The following is a 19,761-nucleotide window of genomic DNA, read 5'->3' as shown; positions in this document are numbered from 1 at the left end:
GTGTTATCATGGATGACGCCACCTACATAAAACTGGACTATAAGACTCTGCCAGGACCGCAATTTTATACATCACCGAAGGGAAAGGATGTCCCTGGACCAGCGAAAGCCATTTACACCGAAAAATTCGACAAGAAGGTAATGGTTTGGCAGGCCATTTGTGAATGTGGGAAAATATCTCGTCCATTCATTACGAATGACACAATGAATGGTAAAATTTACGTGAAAGAGTGTTTGCAGAAAAGGTTGTTACCCATGGTTAAGCAGCATAAGAATCCTCCAATCTTTTGGCCCGATCTTGCGTCCTGCCATTACTCTAAGGATGCACTAGGGTGGTATAAAACAAATAATGTCACATGTGTCCCAAAAGAGATGAATCCTCCAAACTGCCATTAAATTCGCCCTATTGAAACTTTTTGGGCTTTGACCAAGGCAAAGCTGAGGAAATATGTCAAACCAGCGGACAATGTTGAAAAATTTAAAAAAGATTGGCTTAAAGTGGTAAAAATGGTCGGAGAACACACTGTGCAAAAGCTTATGAGTAGTGTTAAGATAAAAGTTAGAGAACTCGCGTATCCTACGAAAAATAATCCCAATAAAACAACTTGAAACTGGAAAGAAAACACTTATTATTTATATTTCAGAATAAAATGATCCGAAAAATCCTGTATTTTTTGTTTTATTCGAGAAAGAAGATTTATTTATAATTTTCGGAACAGTCTATATGTGAAAAAAGCAAAGAGCGGAAACTTATTAATAAAGATAAACGACAGAGGAAAAATTAACATAGATCAATGATGTGATGTCAGTGTTATTGAATATCCTACTCAATTCAAATAAAATTCTAGCTCGAAGTACTTTGCACTGCTAGTTGAAAATATTATTATTGTTTAGTTTGATTAAAAGATATACTGGCCTTTTAGTTAGTTAAATAACGAGGATTTTCTGCTAATAAAATATATCTACATGGTGAAGTCAAATTATAAAATAAATTCGTGTGAATTCAACTTTTTCGCGAAACGGCCAAAATAGGAGCCCCGAGTGGCCAATTAAGAAATGCTATGGCTAAAATAAGAGCCTACAGAAGTTTTTTGGTTAGAAAATATGTAAACAAAACAACATAATTTTAAAATTTAAACTCAATGTTAGTGAAAAATACAGGCGAGTTCATCCGATTTCCACGTTTAACTGATTCAATTACATATTTTTAGAAGGAAGCAGGCCAAATACTTCTCATCAATTACATACTATGGCCAAAACCGGTGCTTTTACCCTACTACTGTGCCAAGAAAACAGCCGGGTTTACAAAAAAAAACACGTCAGCAAAGCAGCGATCCCCAAAGTGGTCCCTAAAGTACACGAATCTGCTCTCAAAATTCGACTGTGTCGTCATGGATGATGAATCTGAATCAGCTTTCTGAGCAGCAGTTTATGCACGTGTGGTCTAAAAAGCGCCTCTTTCATCACTACGGGAAATATCAATCAAGAGATCTACGTTCAGTATTGCCGGTTGCTACCATTCCTATAGCAACATAATAGATCTGTGATGTTCTAGTACTAGCAGGATTTGGTCGAATAACACGATGAAAAAAGACAATCGAGTGGTACCCAAAGACCACAACTCTCCCAACAGCCCAGAACTCCACCCTGTCGAACGGTATTGGGCCTTGGTCAAACGGAATCTCAAAAAAAAAAACTAACAAATCCATGGGAAACGAGCAGCAGTTTAAATCTAACTGGCGTTCTGCAGCGAATAACCAAAAATGTCCTCATACAAACACAAATTTGATAAGTTCAACGTTAGAAACAAAAGTGGATTTTTTTAATATTAAATTCAGGAGCAATAATTACCACAACAGGTGAGACTTTCTCCCTTTCCGAAGAAATTTCATTCAGAATGGTTTTATTATCAATCATGTCAATTTCGCCTGCTTTTTTCTCTTGCAGAATATCGAATAATTTCTCATTGTAAATGCTGGAGACATAAAGTGATGCTTTCGTTTTCCTCCTCGTTGCGATTCGTGTCACCTTGTCAATTCATGTAATACGAATAAAGTTGAAAAATATCAAATTTGAAATGGAAACTTTACTGAAAAATTTTAGTTAAAAAACAAAGCAAAATAACTGTTCTAAGAGCTACAAAGATGATCAAATGATCTACAAATTTGCCGAAAATAGTGTTACATTATTTCCGCATGTAAAAATATGACTTGTTTTATTTTGCTGACTTTGGGATCACCCTAACGTTCATTTCAGTTTAAATGAAGACCTGCTTATGAGAACCTACTTCTCCATAGAGAGTATGGCTCTAAGATCACCAAATTGTATTAGAAACCTCATTTCCGCCTGAATTGTTGTTCTGTACCACTGAACAATGGAAGAACCATGCCACAATTACACTCCTCAGTCGAATCGATAGTCCTCAGAGTAGCTTTTGGAATCACCCGAAGTGTTAAAAACTCAATCATCAACCGGTTAAGTCATAAGGCAGATTATTCACCGGTTATCTTGAAGCAAAAAAAGGGCTCTTTCACCAAGACAACACTCCCGCTCATTCTGCTAAATTAACGTGCGGCACTACAAAACTGATATCGGAATGTTAAAAGACCGCTACAATTAAATGCTTTACAACAGTTTACAATAATTTTCATTTGATTAGTAGGCTACAACCTTTCGCTCTGAATGAACGCGCAAATTGGGGTAATCTGATTTATTATTTATTATTATATTATTTTACAGCTGTAATTGCTCAGGGTGTAGTTGAACTTAACCACCAGACATCTGCTATATTTTTTACTTGAGATCATCTTACCCGATGAACAAACGATGACTTAATTTCTATTGCACCGATAACGCCCATTTGAGCATCGGTCTACTCAAAGAACATCCTTCGACCGGAAAGTAGATCATTGCTAATTGAAAGCAACACTGACGAATATCGGAACAAAGCCTTGCCCCCCATGCCCTCATTCCTTTGTCGGCGTGCATTCCTCGTGTAAGCGAGAACACCTTTGTGGCTACGTTAGTCTGCGAGCGCGAGCGCGAGTGAGGTATTTACAATGCGGGGGGAAAAAATACCTCGTTACACGTCAGATGCGGAGGAATTTTACACTTTCCTGCGACGACGACGACGACGACGGAGTGTTAGCAATGATTACATACTGGCATGCATGCATGCATGAATGCAAATGAATATTCACAAACCTCATCCGACCGCTACGCAGGAAACTGACTGCCCGTTGATTCCCTAGTCACCAAACATTCAGTGTGTATAATTTCGCAGGCTTATCACTCGTACGACTCATGAATTAGCCCGTTATCTTGTATCTCGCGTCAAGACTCTGATGAAGTGTGATGCATATATGAGCACTGTCTGATGATGTACGCGCCTCATTGCGGAGTGACAGCTGAAGCAGTTGGGTTAATTTTCATAGCTAAACTGCGGTATGGTTTTACTGCAGAAAAAAAACCTATCAAAATAAAGGAAGCGGTTCGGCGGGAATTTCCCACCACAACCACAACACAACGAGCGTCAATTGTTGTGATGACGCCTCCATGATGGGCAAGAGGCGTTTCTGGCATCCGATTTGATAAACAAGAAATTCTCAGAACTCTTATTCAAATCGCGTCGTCGTCGGTACTGGCGCCGGATGCTGTAACTCAATACCCCTGCATTGCTAGCTAGTTTTGAAATATAGTACCACAACAAGTTAACTTCAACGAACTGGAAAGTTCAATTGGAATGAGTGTATAAACTGATGACTGCTGTCATCGTTTGAATGTTTTGTTATTTTCAATTATTAAAACTAGTGCTAGTTCTAAATGATGGATCACCTCTGAAAGGGGTGAATCTTATAGTATTTGAACCACCTGTAAAAAGCTGTCCACTGTACCCGTTGGAATGCCTCTTCATATTTACATGCTGACGATTCTCTCAGCGTTGCGAACCTGTAATCTGACAATGCAGCTGAATGCAGAGCCGGTAAACGATAAACAACCATTATCTTAGCGCATTTACTATCAGTAGCCGGAAACAGCTATTCACAACGTTTGCTTTCGCTTGGCAGTGGGGCCAGCGGGATTAAGAACACACTCAATTGTTTGAGTGCAATTCAAATTTCGTGTTGACAGCTTATCTTTGTTCGGTTAATTTTTTGTCACATGAAATAATGAAAAGTCAACAATTCAAACCCCGGCAAGGCACGCAAGAATTCAGCCATACAAATGGATCAACTGACAGTCTTCGTGTCTCTTTTTAGTTCAAAATTCGAACTGAATTTTTCGAATTAATAAACCTTAACTTTAAAACCTGCTTTCCTTATCTGAGTATGATTTGGCTGATGCGTTTCTGTTTCTGCTGATTGTTATGACTATCATCAATCCAACTGGCATCACTGCCCACTCGCAGCATCTACGCCGGGCCGACCCGGTACCAGTGGAAACTGCATACTTCGTTCATATAGTAAAACTATTGTTTCGACTTATCACGTTCTCATTCCACTTCCAGACGTGGCGTTGATCGAGCACAATCACAGAAAGGCGGCACACGCGCGTTTGTTTCCATCAGTCGTAGAACCGCGCGCCACCATCGGTGGTTTGGTAAGCAGCAGCAGTCGTCGTGCTACAGTCAACCCCCGCACGTGTCGCTAAGACAGATTCTTCAGATTGTTGCGGTTCCAGTACCGGCCCAGCAATTGAACCGACCGGAGCAAAACGGACTGCAGTAGGGCAGTACGGTGCGGCGATGGCGTCCACGCTGATGTTCTGGAACAAGCAGAACTCCAACAGTCAGAACGGAAACGATGCCAAGAACACAAAGAACGGCCGCAATTGGCTGCACGCGCCTGACGTTCTGGTCAACGGACATGTTGCCTATCTAGTCAAAGTAAGTTCCCGCGCTTATCTACTTAGAGACTTAATTTCTGTGATTTCATTAATTTCTTCATTTTTTTCAATTGATTGTGTAGTTTCTTGGAAGCACGCCCGTTGAGCAAGCGAAAGGAATTGAAGTGGTAAAAGAGGCCATCCGGAGGTTGCAATTTACCCAGCAAATGAAAAAGGCAGAAGGCGGAAGCAATGTGAAAACAAAGAAGGTCGAAATTACCGTCAGTGTGGATGGTGTGGCGATACAGGTATCAAAGTGTCCATAAAAATTATCCTAAAATTCTCTGCACATTTTTTCTGTTTAATGTCAGGAACCACGCACCCAAACGATCCTACATCAGTTCCCGCTGCATAAAATCTCGTACTGCGCCGACGAAAAGGGGGTGAAAAAATTCTTCAGCTTCATTGCCAAAACCGGGGCGTCAACGGCGACGACGCCATCGCTGAGTGCCGCCAGTGACGACACCCACTCTTCCCACTCGACCGATCAGGACGGCGGGCAGCATGAGTGCTTTGTGTTTATCTCGAACAAACTCGCGTCGGATATCACGCTTACGATCGGTCAGGCGTTCGATCTGGCTTACAGGTGAGCTAGCGTTGAAACAATTGTGAGTAGTAAAATTTTACGGTCGAAATGCTTGTAGGCGCTACGTAAGCGACAGTGGCAAATCCGTCGAGGCGACAAAGCTGCAGGGCCAGAATAAACAGCTCGAGAACACGATCAACGCGTACCGCCAACGCCTGAAGGACCTGTCCGAGCTGGTGTCGAAGTCAGACTTGGATAAGCTGCTGCTGAGGCTCGGGTTGCGGGACATCTGCGAGTTGCCAGCACTGGAAAACGGCATCGACAGCCATCATGTGAACGCCGTCAACGGTAGTAAGACACCCGATCTGGGTCAGTTGTGATAGTCATAGGAATTTTTTAGTTCAGTTTATTGACTTGTCGATTTTTTTTCCAGGTATTGATGTATCGTTACCAAACAACGACGATCAGCTGCTGATCGAAACGTCACCGAAGCATTTTGCTCCGATCGTCCCACCGCGGAACATTCAAAATCAGGTTCACTAACGATGGAACAAACCTTCGTGATGAATACTTCTCAAACTAAATATTTCTACTCGCAGATCAACAGCACACTGGAAGCATTCAAGCCCTCAGTCGGCACGAAGATGGAAGGTCTGCTGCTAAACTCAGATTCGGATAGTGATTTTGATCCGAGGGCACCGGATAACGACAGCCCGTCGATCGGGGGCAATAAGATAAGCAACGATTTGTTCGGTTTCGAACCCCCAAAACAAAGTGTGGGTCAGCAGCTGTTCAGCAGTAATAGCCACAATAGTTTCACCAATGGAAACACTGGAACTAGCAATGGATTTGGTGCTCCTACAAGTCCTCCTCCGATTTGTAAGCAACCTGCAGCGCGTTGAAGTGTGGAGTGGAATTATTAACAGCGTTATTGTTTGACTTATTTTTAGTGGCTCCTCCACCACAAAAATCTGCCCCACGAAGGACAACCTCAACGCATCAGAACAGTGGAATGGCCAACGGTAACGGATACCAAGATTTATTCGGGTCGGCACCCTTTAATCCACAGGCGTGCGATGTGAGTATGCCTTCGTAAGAGGGAAATATTTAAATTTAAAGTAATGTGTTAAATTGAATTTATTTCATATTCATGGATCCCAGCTAATCGTTCGTAATATACCTTGCAATTGTGAATCAATTACAGTTCAGTGTTTGGGGTTTATCATAGCTTGAAGTGTTATTTTATTTATTTGAAGCATTTATTTTGGAAATAATTTTTCAGTAACTATCATTCCGAAATTATTGAATATAAGTTGAAAAAAGCATTGGTCCCCTTCATGGGTTTTATCTGTTTTAAAACAGCTTAAACATAAGTCGAAGTTTTTACCATGGTCATGAGCAATGTCTGCATTTTTTTCCTGTATTGACTTTCTCACTGCGACCAGAGTCGTTGATCTATTATGAGATATGCCCAGGTGTATGCTGTATCCCGCACTTCCATTATTAGCAGTACCGCTATTGAGAAGTGGCATGCTTATTATTATTTTATCAGTGCTTGTGTGTAATGTGATTTTGCCCTTCCATTCACACGCTATCTACTCTGCTATACTGAGCCTCGTTCCTCCTGCCAAATATCACCAATTATAATTCCCTGGAGAAGTTTCGTCGTGCGTCCTTCTGGCCAGTTTTTGAAACCACCCTAATGAAAAATAAATGAACCATCCTAATGAAAATCAAGTTTGAGATTCCTAATGAAAATTAAAAATAATTTAGATCTGGTTTGGAACGAGTTGTAAATCATATCAAAAGCCATTCTAAAAACTTCCATATTAAGCCTTTAGTTGCCCAGAAAACGCCCAGAAAGTCCCAGAAGGTCGTTTTTGGCCAAATTTTTTTTTCAAGATAACATTTTTAAGACATTTGGCATCGAAAAAAAAGTTTCGATTTTCGAAATTTCATGTACTTCCCCCTTGGTAGATTCTCGAGAATCGAAACAGCACAACTTTGAGCGCTTTGGTCATATCCAATTGAGCTGAAATTTAGCACAGATCATTTTTTGGGCCAATGAACAAAATGTACATGGTCGGTTTCGGTCCAAGTGACTTTTACAGTAAACATAGCCAAGGCCCATTTTTTTATGTTGCTCAAAAGTGAAACACAATTTTCAGCAGTTTTCGTTGTTGTACGATAGATTTCTTTTATTAACAGTGAATTCCTTATTGTAACAAACCGTTAGTTCGGATTTTGATGGCAGAATAGGGGAACATGAGCAAAATTGGTTGAAATTCGTTTAGCCGATTTAAATTTAACTTTCGAAGGCTGATTTTGAAGAGGATTAATAGTTAGTATTTAGTATGGCTACCATAGTTACGAATCACTTTACAAACTCGAATCGGACAGCTTTTGAAGTGTTGCCATATCGATTTTGGCCTTGCACTCTTTAGTTGCTGCCTTAAGGCTGGAAATTTCTTCAAATTGACGTCCATTCCCATAAACTAACCTAGCTAAGATTTCCCAGAGGTTTTCGAAGGGGTTACAATCAGAACTGCATGCTGGCAAATCCAGTTACGGAATATTTTTCTTAGCAAACCAAACAATTCGACTACAGTCTACATCGCAAGGGACTGTCGTTATAGCGAAATGTCGCAATAATACACACTTGATTCATCTCGGCAAACTTCCCAACAGCTGATCGAGCTCGGCGAACTTTTTCACAAATATCAGCAATATATTTCGACGAACATTCAGCAAATATATCGATTTACCGTGAACCAGCAAGTAATAACATCTCGCCTGCCGAAGTTCATGCAAATTCTACCGAAAACTTGTAAAACAGTTCGCTGAATTTATCAGCTGCTGAGTTCTCGGCAATAAAATCTAAGTGTGCACGAAGAGTGTTTGCATATGTAGAACAGAAGGTCCCGTTGAGAATGTCGTTATAGATTCAGCGATGTCGTTATAGAAAGATTCGATTGTACTATTGTCGCAATAAAGAATGACAAGTATTAGTTTTGGTATACCGTTATAGAGGAAGGTCGTGATAGCGAAATGTCGCAATAAAACGAAGAATTTTAGTATAAAACGGAAGGGACTGTTAAGAATATCGATATAGCGAGATTTGTCACCATAAAAAGTGTCGTTATAGCGGGATTCGACTGTACTTGGAGACGTGAATTGATGCATTATCCTGCTGAAAAATGACATCCTCGTTCAAGTTGTTCTTAGAATGACTGACCAAAACCTTATCCAGAAGTTCCAGATACGTTTCGTAGTTCATTCGAGTTGAGATGTAACAAATCTGGTACTTCGCATAGTGAGAAAACGCACTCCATACCATTAAATTTCCACCTCCAAAGTTTCGTTTCGATCTCACAACCCTTGTTTGATCCAAATCATGCCTCTAGAAACTGTATAGCAGTCTGGTGCATTGAGTACCACGTCTGCATCGAGCTCCCCTAGTAATGTCGTGTGACAGCAGCTTTGAACGGCGAGGTTGTACCCTAGGCGCCGTCATAGGTGCCAACTTTGGGGTGGCAAGGCAAGGCGCGACTACTCCACCATGGACAAAGATAGCGGCTAGACGGGAGACCAATAAAAAAGCTGAAATCTACAAATAAAAAAAAACAAGTGAAGGGCGTGACGGCAGGGCTAATACGCCTGTTTCCACTACGGACAGAACGGTCGACGGTCCTTTGCTAGTCAAGGCCATCGAGAACATTAGGGAAAAGCTACCAAGAGTGGCGATGCGATCATCGAGTTCGCGGCGAATAGGAGCAATATCGTCAGGGATCTGGAGTAGAGCCTCCTCCTGCTTCGGACCACCAGCGACTGAACCTGTGGCTCGGGTTGAAGCCTCCGAAAAGGAGGGATACTGAATCTAAACTGGCTCAGACCAATGCTCCCTTCGTTCGCAGCGATCTGCTCTACGGGGCAGGTCCCTAGGCGAACGAGGCAGTTCCCGGGGGAAGTGGCTCGCTGTTGAGCACACCGACAGGCTCAAGGGCTGGAGCGTAGACCGGAGCGGCAACTCCGGGAAACCCATGGGTTACTGTGGTAGGGAAAGGGCGCCAGAAAGACAGGAAGCGCTTCAGCTTAAAACCCTGAACAAAATTATCGAGGGGTGCTACGATGTACAAGCCCTCCAAGCAAAGTGTGGAGTGAAGGTGACCGCTAAATCAATCCACCTCCGAAAGGGTCCAGCGGGTACCCAGGTGGCCACCTTCCGATTAGCGTCGGCGGTTGCGAGCCCGGTACTTAAGGAAGCTCAAGGTCGGCGGGCCAATATGCTCTTTTGGTATACTACAACAAACAGACGTTTGCCTTCAGGTTCATTGAGGGAGTAAGTTCTGGACCTGCAAGGGGCCCGATAGGAGTTGGTTATGCAGACGTTGTGGTGGTGCATGCCATAGAACGAAGGTTTGCAGGGAATCTCTGAAGTGCATGTTATGTTACGGTAAACGGACCAAACATTTTATGGGAGTCCGCAGGTGCCCAGCCGGCAAACCGGCTGAACTTGAAGCACTACTATGCAGCTCAGCAGCTGCTATATCAGTGGTTTCCAACCTTCTTAGCTCCGCGACCCCTTTTTCTCAACACAAAGAGCTCCATGGCCCCCTTTGCGAAGCACTGAAAGAATTGCGGCCTCCCAAAAGAATTTCAGATACAAGTTTTGCAATACGAGGCTGAGTTTTTTATTCTCATGCAAGTTTTCAAGTCCTGCAAGTCTAATTTGTTTCACGTCTTGGTCCTAATACGCAGAAGAGTAAAAACTTGCTTTCACAGAGATACCTAAAAAAAAATTTTGATTGCCTATCAAACTAACCAAGAGCTTCGCGGCCCCCCTAGATGAGCCTCGCGCCCCCCTTGTCGGCCGCGGACCCCCGGTTGGCCAAGCAGCCAGAGTCGTTGTCGGACATCGCACTCGTATCGGACCCCTACCACATCCCTTCCGGAAACGGAAACTTAGTTGCGGATAACTCCAGTATGACAGCTATGTGTACGACGAGCAGGTTCCCGGTTCAGAAGGTTGTTTCAACTTCAAGGGCACGCGGTTGCCATGGTGAATGGAGTGCTGCCACGTTGGTCTACCGAAAGGTTCATCCAGATGGTCGACCTTTCATCCATGGAGCTAACGGGCCTAACGCCGTTAGTGGTGATGGGCGACTTCAACGCGCAGGCTGTTGAGTGGGCAAGTCGCTCTACGAACCAACAGGGTCAGATCCTTTTGAAGTCTTTGGCAAAATTCAACCTAGATCTGACCAACATTGAATTCAAATTTACATACAGTAGAAATGATGCGAAGTCATCATGCTGCGGTGCGAACAGACGGACAGAGAATTGAGCGCCGCGCAGCATTCGATTCTGCAAGATCGACACTAAACAGTGCGATTAAGATAAACAGACGGTTAGCTGATTTACAGACGACATAACGCTAGTGGTGCACGGCAAGTCGATCGTGAAGGTCGAGTTGACGGCCGCCTACTGTATACGCAAGGTCGAAGACTGGATGCGCTCCAAGAAACTGGTGGTGAGCGTCGGAGACTGCATCATCATCTCAAAGCGGTTTTTAAAACTTTTTAAAACTCTTGGAGGTTTTGGTTGACGACGAGCTTACGTTCAAGAGCCACGTCAATTATATCTCTAAGAAGGCTTCAACGGCTATTGGAGCAATATCTCTAATGATTTCGAATACTTAGGTATGGTGGGCCAATTTGGTCCAGAGCTCTAAGTACTAGCAGTTACCGTGGTAAACTGGGAAGTATCTACCGGCTCATGTGCCTGAGGGTTGCGAGTGCGTACCGTACTTTTTCGGCATGATTCCTATCAGCATCGCCATTAAGGAGGACAGAGAATGCTCCGACCAGCGTGAAACAAGGGGTATACGAGGAACCAGCAGGTCATTCTCAATGTCCCGATGGCAGCGGGAATGGTTCAATTCCACGAAGGGTAGATGGATGCACCGACTTGTTCCGGAGGTATCCGTTTGGATAGGGATGCACCATGGCTAAGTTAACTTTTACCTGGCACCGATCCTGTCAGGCCATGGCAATATCTGCAAAGGTTCGGACATGCGGGGTCTCCCATGTGTCCCAAATACGTGATTGCGGAAGAGACCACTGAGCACGTCTCCTTCCCTTGTATACCTACATTTTTTACGTACATGATGGCAGCAAGCGGGCCACGCACTACTCCGGACAACCTAGTATGGAGGATGTGCGACGACTCGGACTTCTGAAGCGCGATTTATGCAGTCGCCTCTTCAGATTGTCCTGGAGCTGCAGAGTGTGTGGCGGGTCAACCACCATCCCGCCAGTGGTAGCCAATTGCCTGTCTCCAGGTAGTTAGCTAGGAGAATATATAAGTAAAGAAGGGTGCATCAACACAAAAGCCACTCCCTGACGCAATACCTAATCGTCGTCCCGGGAAGATTAGGGTTGCAGACTTTAGGGGTCTAAGTGATTCCAGAACTTGTCTGGAAAACTGTAACTACCCTAACATCACTCTCCTAGTTTCATCCTCACTTCCTGAGCTCTGTTCTCAGAAGTCTGTTTGCGGTTTTTCCCGCACGTTTGTTCTCGATTACCTTGAAGAGATTTTTGGTAATTCAAGCAGACTTAGATGCAGGATGTTTATTTAGATTTAAAACTAAAAAAATACGTTATATGGAGGAAAAAATTACGTTATATCAATTCACGAGGAATACCTGTAGAACAGGTCCTTTTTTTTTTTTTTTTTAAGGGGGGATTTGTTAGTAGCTTAAGTATTTATGATAAATATTAGTAAATAATGAGTATGTGTGTCCAATCACAAATGGTGACTTCTCAACACTGTTAGAAATTTGTAATTTTAATTGTTAGGATTTGTTTGCTTTCGCAATTAGGACTTGTCATTCGTAGGGATTTAAACCTACTTGTCAGAAAAGGGGAAGTAAACTTACAACTAACTTAATTGCTAACTTATTGGCTATAAAGAGAGCTTATCGTAGCAATTGAGGATTGCAACGATTTTTGTCGAAAATTGTTAATAATTTTATTTGACATAGCTTCTAATGGTTCAACACCAGTAAGTCTATGTAATTCGAGTGTACCAAACCAAGGAGGACGCTTCAAAATCATTTTCAGAATTTTATTCTGAATCCTTTGGAGCGTTTTCTTCCTTGTTGAACAGCAACTTGACCAGATCGGTACAGCATGAAGCATTGCTGGTCTAAAAATTTGTTTGTAAATCAAAAGTTTGTTCTTTAAACAAAGTTTAGAATTCCTGTTAATAAGAGGATATAAACATCTCGTATATTTGATGCACTTGGCTTGTATACTCTCAATGTGCTCTTTGAAAATAAGTTTTTTATCATAAATTAGTCCCAAGTACTTAACCTTGTCGGACCAACTTAAAATAACCCCATTCATCTTGACAACGTGATTATTGTTTGGCTTGAGGAAAGAAGCCCTAGGCTTATGAGGAAAAATTATCATTTGAGTTTTAGAAGCATTGGGAGAGATTTTCCACTTTTGCAAGTAGGAAGAAAAAATATCTAAACTTTTCTGCAATCGACTGCATATGACACGAAGGCTTTTTCCTTTTACGGAAATGCTTGTGTCATCGCAGAACGATGACTTTGTGCATCCTGGAGGCAAATCAGGAAGATCTGAAGTGAATATGTTGTACAGGACTGGACCCAAGACTGAACCTTGAGGTACACCTGCTCTGACAGGAAATCTATCAGATTTTGAATTCTGATAGACAACCTGCAGAGTTCGATCAGTAAGATAATTTTTTAAAATTTTGATTAGGAAAATTGGAAAATTAAAAGTCTGCAATTTCGCAATCAAACCTTTATGCCAAACACTGTCGAATGCTTTTTCTATGTCTAAAAGAGCAGCTCCAGTGGAATAACCTTCAGATTTGTTAGCTCGTATCATATTAGTAACTCTGAGCAATTGATGAGTTGTGGAATGCCCATGGCGAAATCCAAACTGTTCATTTGCAAAAATTGAATTTTCGTTGATGTGTGACATCATTCTGTTAAGAATAATTCTCTCAAACAGTTTACTTATTGAAGAAAGCAAACTGATTGGTCGATAACTTGAAACTTCAGCTGGGTTCTTATCCGGTTTTAAAATGGGAGTAATTTTTGCATTTTTCCATAATTTGGGAAAATATGCAATTTTGAAGCAGCAATTGAAAATTTTCACTAAAAATTCCATTGTGCTCTCAGGGAGATGTTTGATTAGTATATTAAAGATTCCATCGTCACCAGGTGCTTTCATATTTTTGAAATTTTTAATAATTGATTTAATCTCATTCAAGTTAGTTTCAATTATTTCTGCAGGTAAAAAATTCTGGGAAGAAATTAAATCAAATTGACGTGTGACTTCATTTTCAATTGGACTCACAAAATTCAAATTTGAGTTATGAACACTCTCAAACTGCTGAGCAAGTCTTTGAGCCTTTTGTTCATTGGATACAAGAAAACGTTCACCATCTTTTAAAACTGGAATAGGCTTTGAAGGTTTCTTAAGAATCTTCGACAGCTTCCAAAATGGTTTTGAATATGGTTTCAATTTTTCAACTTTAGTCTCAAAATTTTGATTTCTCAGAAGAGTAAATTGCACATTTTAATGCTTCCAAAGCGGAATCAATATTCACTTCGTTTTGCAAATCAAGCTCATTATTGAAATTTCTCTCAATATGAGTTTTGTATCTTTCCCAATTAGCCTTGTTATAATTAAAAACAGAGCTCATAGGGTTTAAAACTGATTCATGTGATAAAGAAAAAGTTATTGGAAGATGGTCAGAATCAAAGTCAGCATGTGTGATCAAATCACTACATACATGACTTTGATCTGTTAGCACCAAATCAATTGTTGAAGGGTTTCTTACAGAAGAAAAGCATGTAGGACTATTCGGAGACAAAATAGAATAGTATCCTGAAGAACAATCATTGAATAAAATTTTGCCATTGGAATTACTTTGAGAATTATTCCATGAACGATGTTTAGCGTTAAAATCGCCGATTATGAAAAATTTCGAACGATTTCTGGTGAGTTTTTGTAAATCACCTTTAAAATATTTTTTGTGCTCGCGTGTGCATTGAAATGGTAAATATGCTGCGGCAATAAATAAAATCCCAAGTTCAGTTTGAACTTCAATTCCCAAAGTTTCAATAACTTTCGTCTCAAGATGGGGAAGAGCACGATGTTTGATTCGGCGATGAATAACAATTGCAACTCCACCGCCGGAACCCTGAATCCTATCATATCTATGAACCACGTAATTGGGATCATATTTTAATTTTATGTTAGGTTTCAAAAATGTTTCAGTAATAATTGCAATATGCACATTATTTACTGTTAAAAAATTAAAAAGCTCATTCGCTTTGGCCTTCAATGAGCGAGCATTCCAATTTAATATTTTAATTGTTTTATTTAAAATCATTGCTAAATTTTAAATTAGAAACAATTTTAATAGTGAAATTTGTGCCTATTTGAATGGCTTCAAACATTGATTTTGCCTGAAACATGGCGTTCATAAGATCGAACATTGCCTGTTGCAAAAAAGAAAGTTTACCTGCCGTAATAGGCCCCAGGCAGTTGACATAAAAAAAATATTTTCGGCAGCAATATTAGCTGGCGTAATAGGTGTACAATTATTTTCTAGCGTGTTTTGCTTACCCATATTAACGGTCATTTTCGAACTACCAACACTAGGCGGTATAATGTTCGAACTACCTGTAACCTATGCATAAGTTAAACGGGTATGCAAAGGAGTAGGTAAACTATGCGTCACTGGTACGCTTGGAGAATTTTGTTTTGAAGTTGGTTTTAATTGAGAAATTGAATTTTGTTTACCTTGCCTTGCCTTAACAATTGCTAAACGGAATGGGCATTGATAAAAATTTGACATATGGTTGCCGTTACAATTCGCACAGCGAAAATTTTTACTCTCTTTCACAGGACATGTGTCCTTTTTGTGAGAAGAGTCTCCACAATTGAGACATTTTTAGTCCATGTTACAGAATTTGGAACCATGGCCATAACGTTGGCAAGTACGGCATTGGGTGATATGCTTTTCACCTCCGCCATACTTCCTATAAATTTTGCTTTTTCAAAAAATTTTAAGTTGTTAACCTCATTGCGGTTAAAATGAATTAAATAATTAACAAGCGAAATTCCAGTTCTCTGACTGTTTTCGCCTCGTGATTTTTGTTTCATTAGAATTACTTGGGTAGGGGCTATGCCAAGTAATTCTGTTAAAGTAAGTTTGATCTCATCAACGGTTTGATCGTTGGTGAGACCTTTCAAGACAACCTTGAACGGCTTGGCGTTCTTGGTGTCATATGTAAAAAATTTGTACATCTTGTCAGTTAAATACTGAACAAGACGATCACGACCCTTTACTGAGTCGGCTAATAAGCGGCATTCACCTCTACGGCCAATTTGATAGGTAACTTTAACGTCAGAAACAAACGTTGAAAGTTCCTTTTTGAATATATTAAATTCAGAAGAAATAGTTACCACAATAGGTGGAACTTTCTCCTTTTTTAAAGATTTTATATTTTGTATAGTTTCATTATTGGTAACTTCCATTTCACCAGCTTTTTGCTCAGGCAAAATATCAAAAGGATTGTCACTACAGACACTCGATGTGTCAGAAAGAGATGCCTCTCTTTTCCTCCCCGCAGCGATGCGAGGTTTCTTTTTCCGTCCAGCCATTTCAGGTGATACGAAAAAAGCTAAAACAAATGCTAAATTTAAAGTAGGTAGTATTGAGAAAGACTGATGGGAAATAACTTTCAGGTAGTCTTTAAAAGACACACTGACAAAACACAAACTTTGAAGCTGTAGGCAGTCAAAGACCAGTCCACAAGCAACCGAAAAAACGTCTGATCTGTAGGACAGTTCAAGACGCACTGAGATATATCTTTTGTTTTAGCTGTATGTACCAGCTATTACTGATATCAAAAAATCACTAATGATAGAAATCCCTAACTATAAGTTGTCACTTTTTTCTAACGCCTTCTGTGAGAGGTCTGAAAATGTAAAGTTATCGGAAAAGAAACATTTGAATGAACGTGTTTTATTATAGTTAGATTTTTATTCTCAAGTGTACGAAGCTTGAATCAAACGTACTCATGCAAAAAGAAGAAAATTTTTTTTTCTAATTTTAAGATTCAGCATTTGATCATCTTTGAAAATGTATCAGAGCTATAAAATTCAAAATTTCGAAAGACTTATGCAGTTGTGAAAATTACAAATTGTTTAAAAAGTCCCGTTTCAAATATTTATAACAAAATTTTGATTTGATAGTGTCGGTTCTGATGTTTTTTTGTGCTAGTGACTAGTGCTAGTTTATGGCGTGATGTTTCAATGTTTATTTCATTCGTTTGAAATGTTTGATTTTATTTTTGATATTTTCATTTTTTTTACGTTTTTGACATCGACAGTTTTACCGTAGTTGATAATTTTGGAAAAAGTTTACAGAAAATGAATTTTCTATCATTTTTTTCATAATCCTTTTTTCATGTTATTTACATATTTTGCACATAAACTAATAGAAAAATGATTTGTTAGTGTAAAATTGTTTGAAAAAAAAAATTGTTAGAGGTGTTTTGCTGTTTCGTGTTTCCCCTTGGTGTTGTTTTGATCGTGAAAAAAATATGTATAATAAAAAATGGAACACTTAACAGCTACCCAACGGTAATTTAGTTGAAAATCACAGCGCTACATGTTCGAAATAAGCTATTAAATCGTTACTCACTTGACAAACCCCTCACACAACAGGAAACGTCCTTCGACCACTCGAACTTCGGGGATGCGTCATTCGCATCCAACGCGAATCTCTCAGCTCACTCTAGCAGTTCCTTCACCGATGATATTAAAGTGCTGACTGAAAACGCACCCAAACTGGAAAGCGTACTGGCGCTGAATAACGCCTACAACAGTGCATACAACACCTCTCACGGTTTGACGTCGCCCCCAACCGTCGCAGCTAGCCAACATTCGAATCCATTCGCAACATTGGTCGCACCAGCTGTGAATATCCTCCGGACAAACCCGCTGACCGCAGGCCCGTACGATGTGTTCCAGAACGCTTCGGACGATGAAACGCTATCCGGTAGTATTTCAACCTCGTATTCATCTGGCACTGTGCACACCACCATCAGTAGCACCCAGTCGCGGCCCGTGCATTCGAACCCGAACCCGGATTTTACCAATTCGGAGGCACTTTTCCAAGATTTTGCTTTATCGGCTTTTAATGAGTTTAAGAGAGATTTAAGCAGCAACAGTAATCGCGTCAGGCCTAATAGCGGGAAACGGACTTCGACGATGGCTACGAAGGAACTCGGCAGTACTGCAAAGAATAATTTTGGTTACAATAACGGTACAGCACCTTTACTCACCACTGGTCCACAGGCACTGCTTCCTCAAAAGGTAGCGTTCCCGAGCTGTCGATTTGTAGTCACGTTGTGTCGGGTTTCGTTTAGGTTCAGAGTCCATGTTTGTTCGTTAAACTGTGTTCTGTCCTCTGTGTTAATGTTCCGTTGAGTGTCTGGCGTATCCTGTGGTATGAATTAGGAACAACGTGGAGAGTTCTTGTCACCAACCACTTCTACTTCATACTTCAATCACGTTTCTATGTTTTTACACCAGATTTATTATGATCAGAAAGAAAAACTAATCACTGTCTTTTTTTTCTAATATTTCAGACCACATCGAAAAACGGCTTATTTAGTTCGGACGACCTGCTGGACACGTTTGATCCGCTCAAGAAGTGACCGTGAACGCCGTGTGCCCTCCCCAGCGGCAATGTCCTTTATTTTTCCTTTGTTTTTGTTTTGTTAATTTCCTTTTTGATACGATTCAGTCTTTGATTCTGCTGGTTTGATTAAGAGGGTAAATGAGGAAGAAGAAGAAAAACACAGCCCAACTTTGGAAAATATTCTTTTGTTGTGAGGAAGAGAATCTCGATATTAACAATTACGCATACCCACACAGCATACACGAAAACGTCACATTATTAGCCTCTTTTTTATCCCCAGAGATCTGAAACGATTATGATGATGAACGAGTGGAAGTGAAAGTTTTTGTTTATGATTCAAAAATTTTTGTTTTACTAGGGAAAACTATTGAAACTAAAATTAAAATGAGAAGAAGGAAGCAAACGTCGTAACTTTGTGTCCCCCCCCCCCCCCCCCCCCATATTAGGTAGTGCGGTGAAAACAGTAATTTTGTAATTGAACTTTGCGCAAGGTAGAAAGGATCGAGTTAAAGTATTAAAATCAATTGTCAGAAATAAACAAAAAACAACTCTGTGTAGGTTTACATTTATGTTATATTTTATATGTTAGTATCCCCAAAATGATGGGATATTGTATGTATAACGTTTGGAAATGATGCATTCCATTGTATTGTGCAAGTTCGAGTTACATGCAAGATGGCGTATGATTTGCACACAAGATAGCAAGCAGTTTGCACTGGGCCCGATAGCTTGAAAGCAGTGCTCTCTACCGACGACTAGCGAAAACAGTTTGGCTCTAGCGCTGATGGTGCTAGGGAAATAACTGGTACTTTTGGTTTGGTGTCCAACCGATTTTGACCCTACTTTAAATTTTCCTACGTCTACACAGCTACACACATCCAGGATGTGTGGGTAGTTGATTTTTTTCCCCGGTCAACCCCGGTAATCTGCACTCAAATATATGTCCCGATTGGTTTGCGTCCAAATGGAACTCCTGTGGTGAGGATTAGTGAATGGTTTTGTTAGGAATAGTAATCAAGTATTTCTCTATTTTGCTTTTGTACTAAACGGAACAAACAACTGAACGTAAAATGGACATGTAATTTTGATAGAGCATATATAATATAATATATATAATAATATTTAGATATACAATGTGCGCAATAAACAACTATAAAACTGTATCAAATAAAATACTACCTGTAGATTCATTGTTATTCTAGTTTTAGCCTCGATTAATGATGATATTGTAACCAATATGATCAATAAAATTCAATAATAAATAATTTGATGGTCTTTGGATTTTGAGAAATTGTAAACTGTATCAACACAACTTTATAAGTTAAAATACATAAACTAAAGTCGCTTTTTACGCGGGGGATACGTGCCGCGTAAAAAAAAACCGCGTAAATTCCGGAATCCGTGTATAAAAAAACGCGTAAATTCCGGAAGCCGCGTAAAAAAAGCATCGTTAATTTTGCATTTCGAGTGAAAGGAAACCGAAATCCGGGCAAAAAAAAAAATACCGCGTAAATTCCGGAATCCGCGTAAAAAAAACCGCGTAAATTCCGGAATCCGCGTAAAAAAACCGCGTAAATTCCGGAATCCGCGTAA

At 40.3% G+C, this 19,761-nt stretch overlaps 1 protein-coding gene across 6 annotated transcripts in view; it reads left to right on the top strand.

Moving 5' to 3' along the window:
- LOC129722716 (PTB domain-containing adapter protein ced-6) overlaps positions 1 to 19,433 on the top strand; it is a 93,244-nt gene extending 73,811 nt beyond the window's left edge. For 5 of the 6 annotated variants that reach the window (XM_055676405.1, XM_055676404.1, XM_055676401.1 and 2 more), the window contains 9 exons: positions 4,507 to 4,884; positions 4,967 to 5,131; positions 5,195 to 5,469; positions 5,528 to 5,778; positions 5,843 to 5,943; positions 6,009 to 6,288; positions 6,360 to 6,487; positions 17,190 to 17,840; positions 18,116 to 19,433. In XM_055676405.1, coding sequence (XP_055532380.1) covers positions 4,744 to 4,884; positions 4,967 to 5,131; positions 5,195 to 5,469; positions 5,528 to 5,778; positions 5,843 to 5,943; positions 6,009 to 6,288; positions 6,360 to 6,487; positions 17,190 to 17,840; positions 18,116 to 18,184 — 2,061 coding nt within the window. In that variant the 5' untranslated portion in view covers positions 4,507 to 4,743 and the 3' untranslated portion in view covers positions 18,185 to 19,433. The remainder of the gene's footprint in view (positions 1 to 4,506; positions 4,885 to 4,966; positions 5,132 to 5,194; positions 5,470 to 5,527; positions 5,779 to 5,842; positions 5,944 to 6,008; positions 6,289 to 6,359; positions 6,488 to 17,189; positions 17,841 to 18,115) is intronic. The other variant, XM_055676407.1, reaches the window with a different exon arrangement.
- The last annotated feature ends 328 nt before the right edge of the window (positions 19,434 to 19,761 follow it).

Source organism: Wyeomyia smithii, chromosome 2 (genome assembly GCF_029784165.1).
Source record: "Wyeomyia smithii strain HCP4-BCI-WySm-NY-G18 chromosome 2, ASM2978416v1, whole genome shotgun sequence".
In the NCBI taxonomy this organism is placed as follows: domain Eukaryota; kingdom Metazoa; phylum Arthropoda; class Insecta; order Diptera; family Culicidae; genus Wyeomyia; species Wyeomyia smithii.
This window is presented reverse-complemented; position numbering and strand designations above follow the sequence as displayed.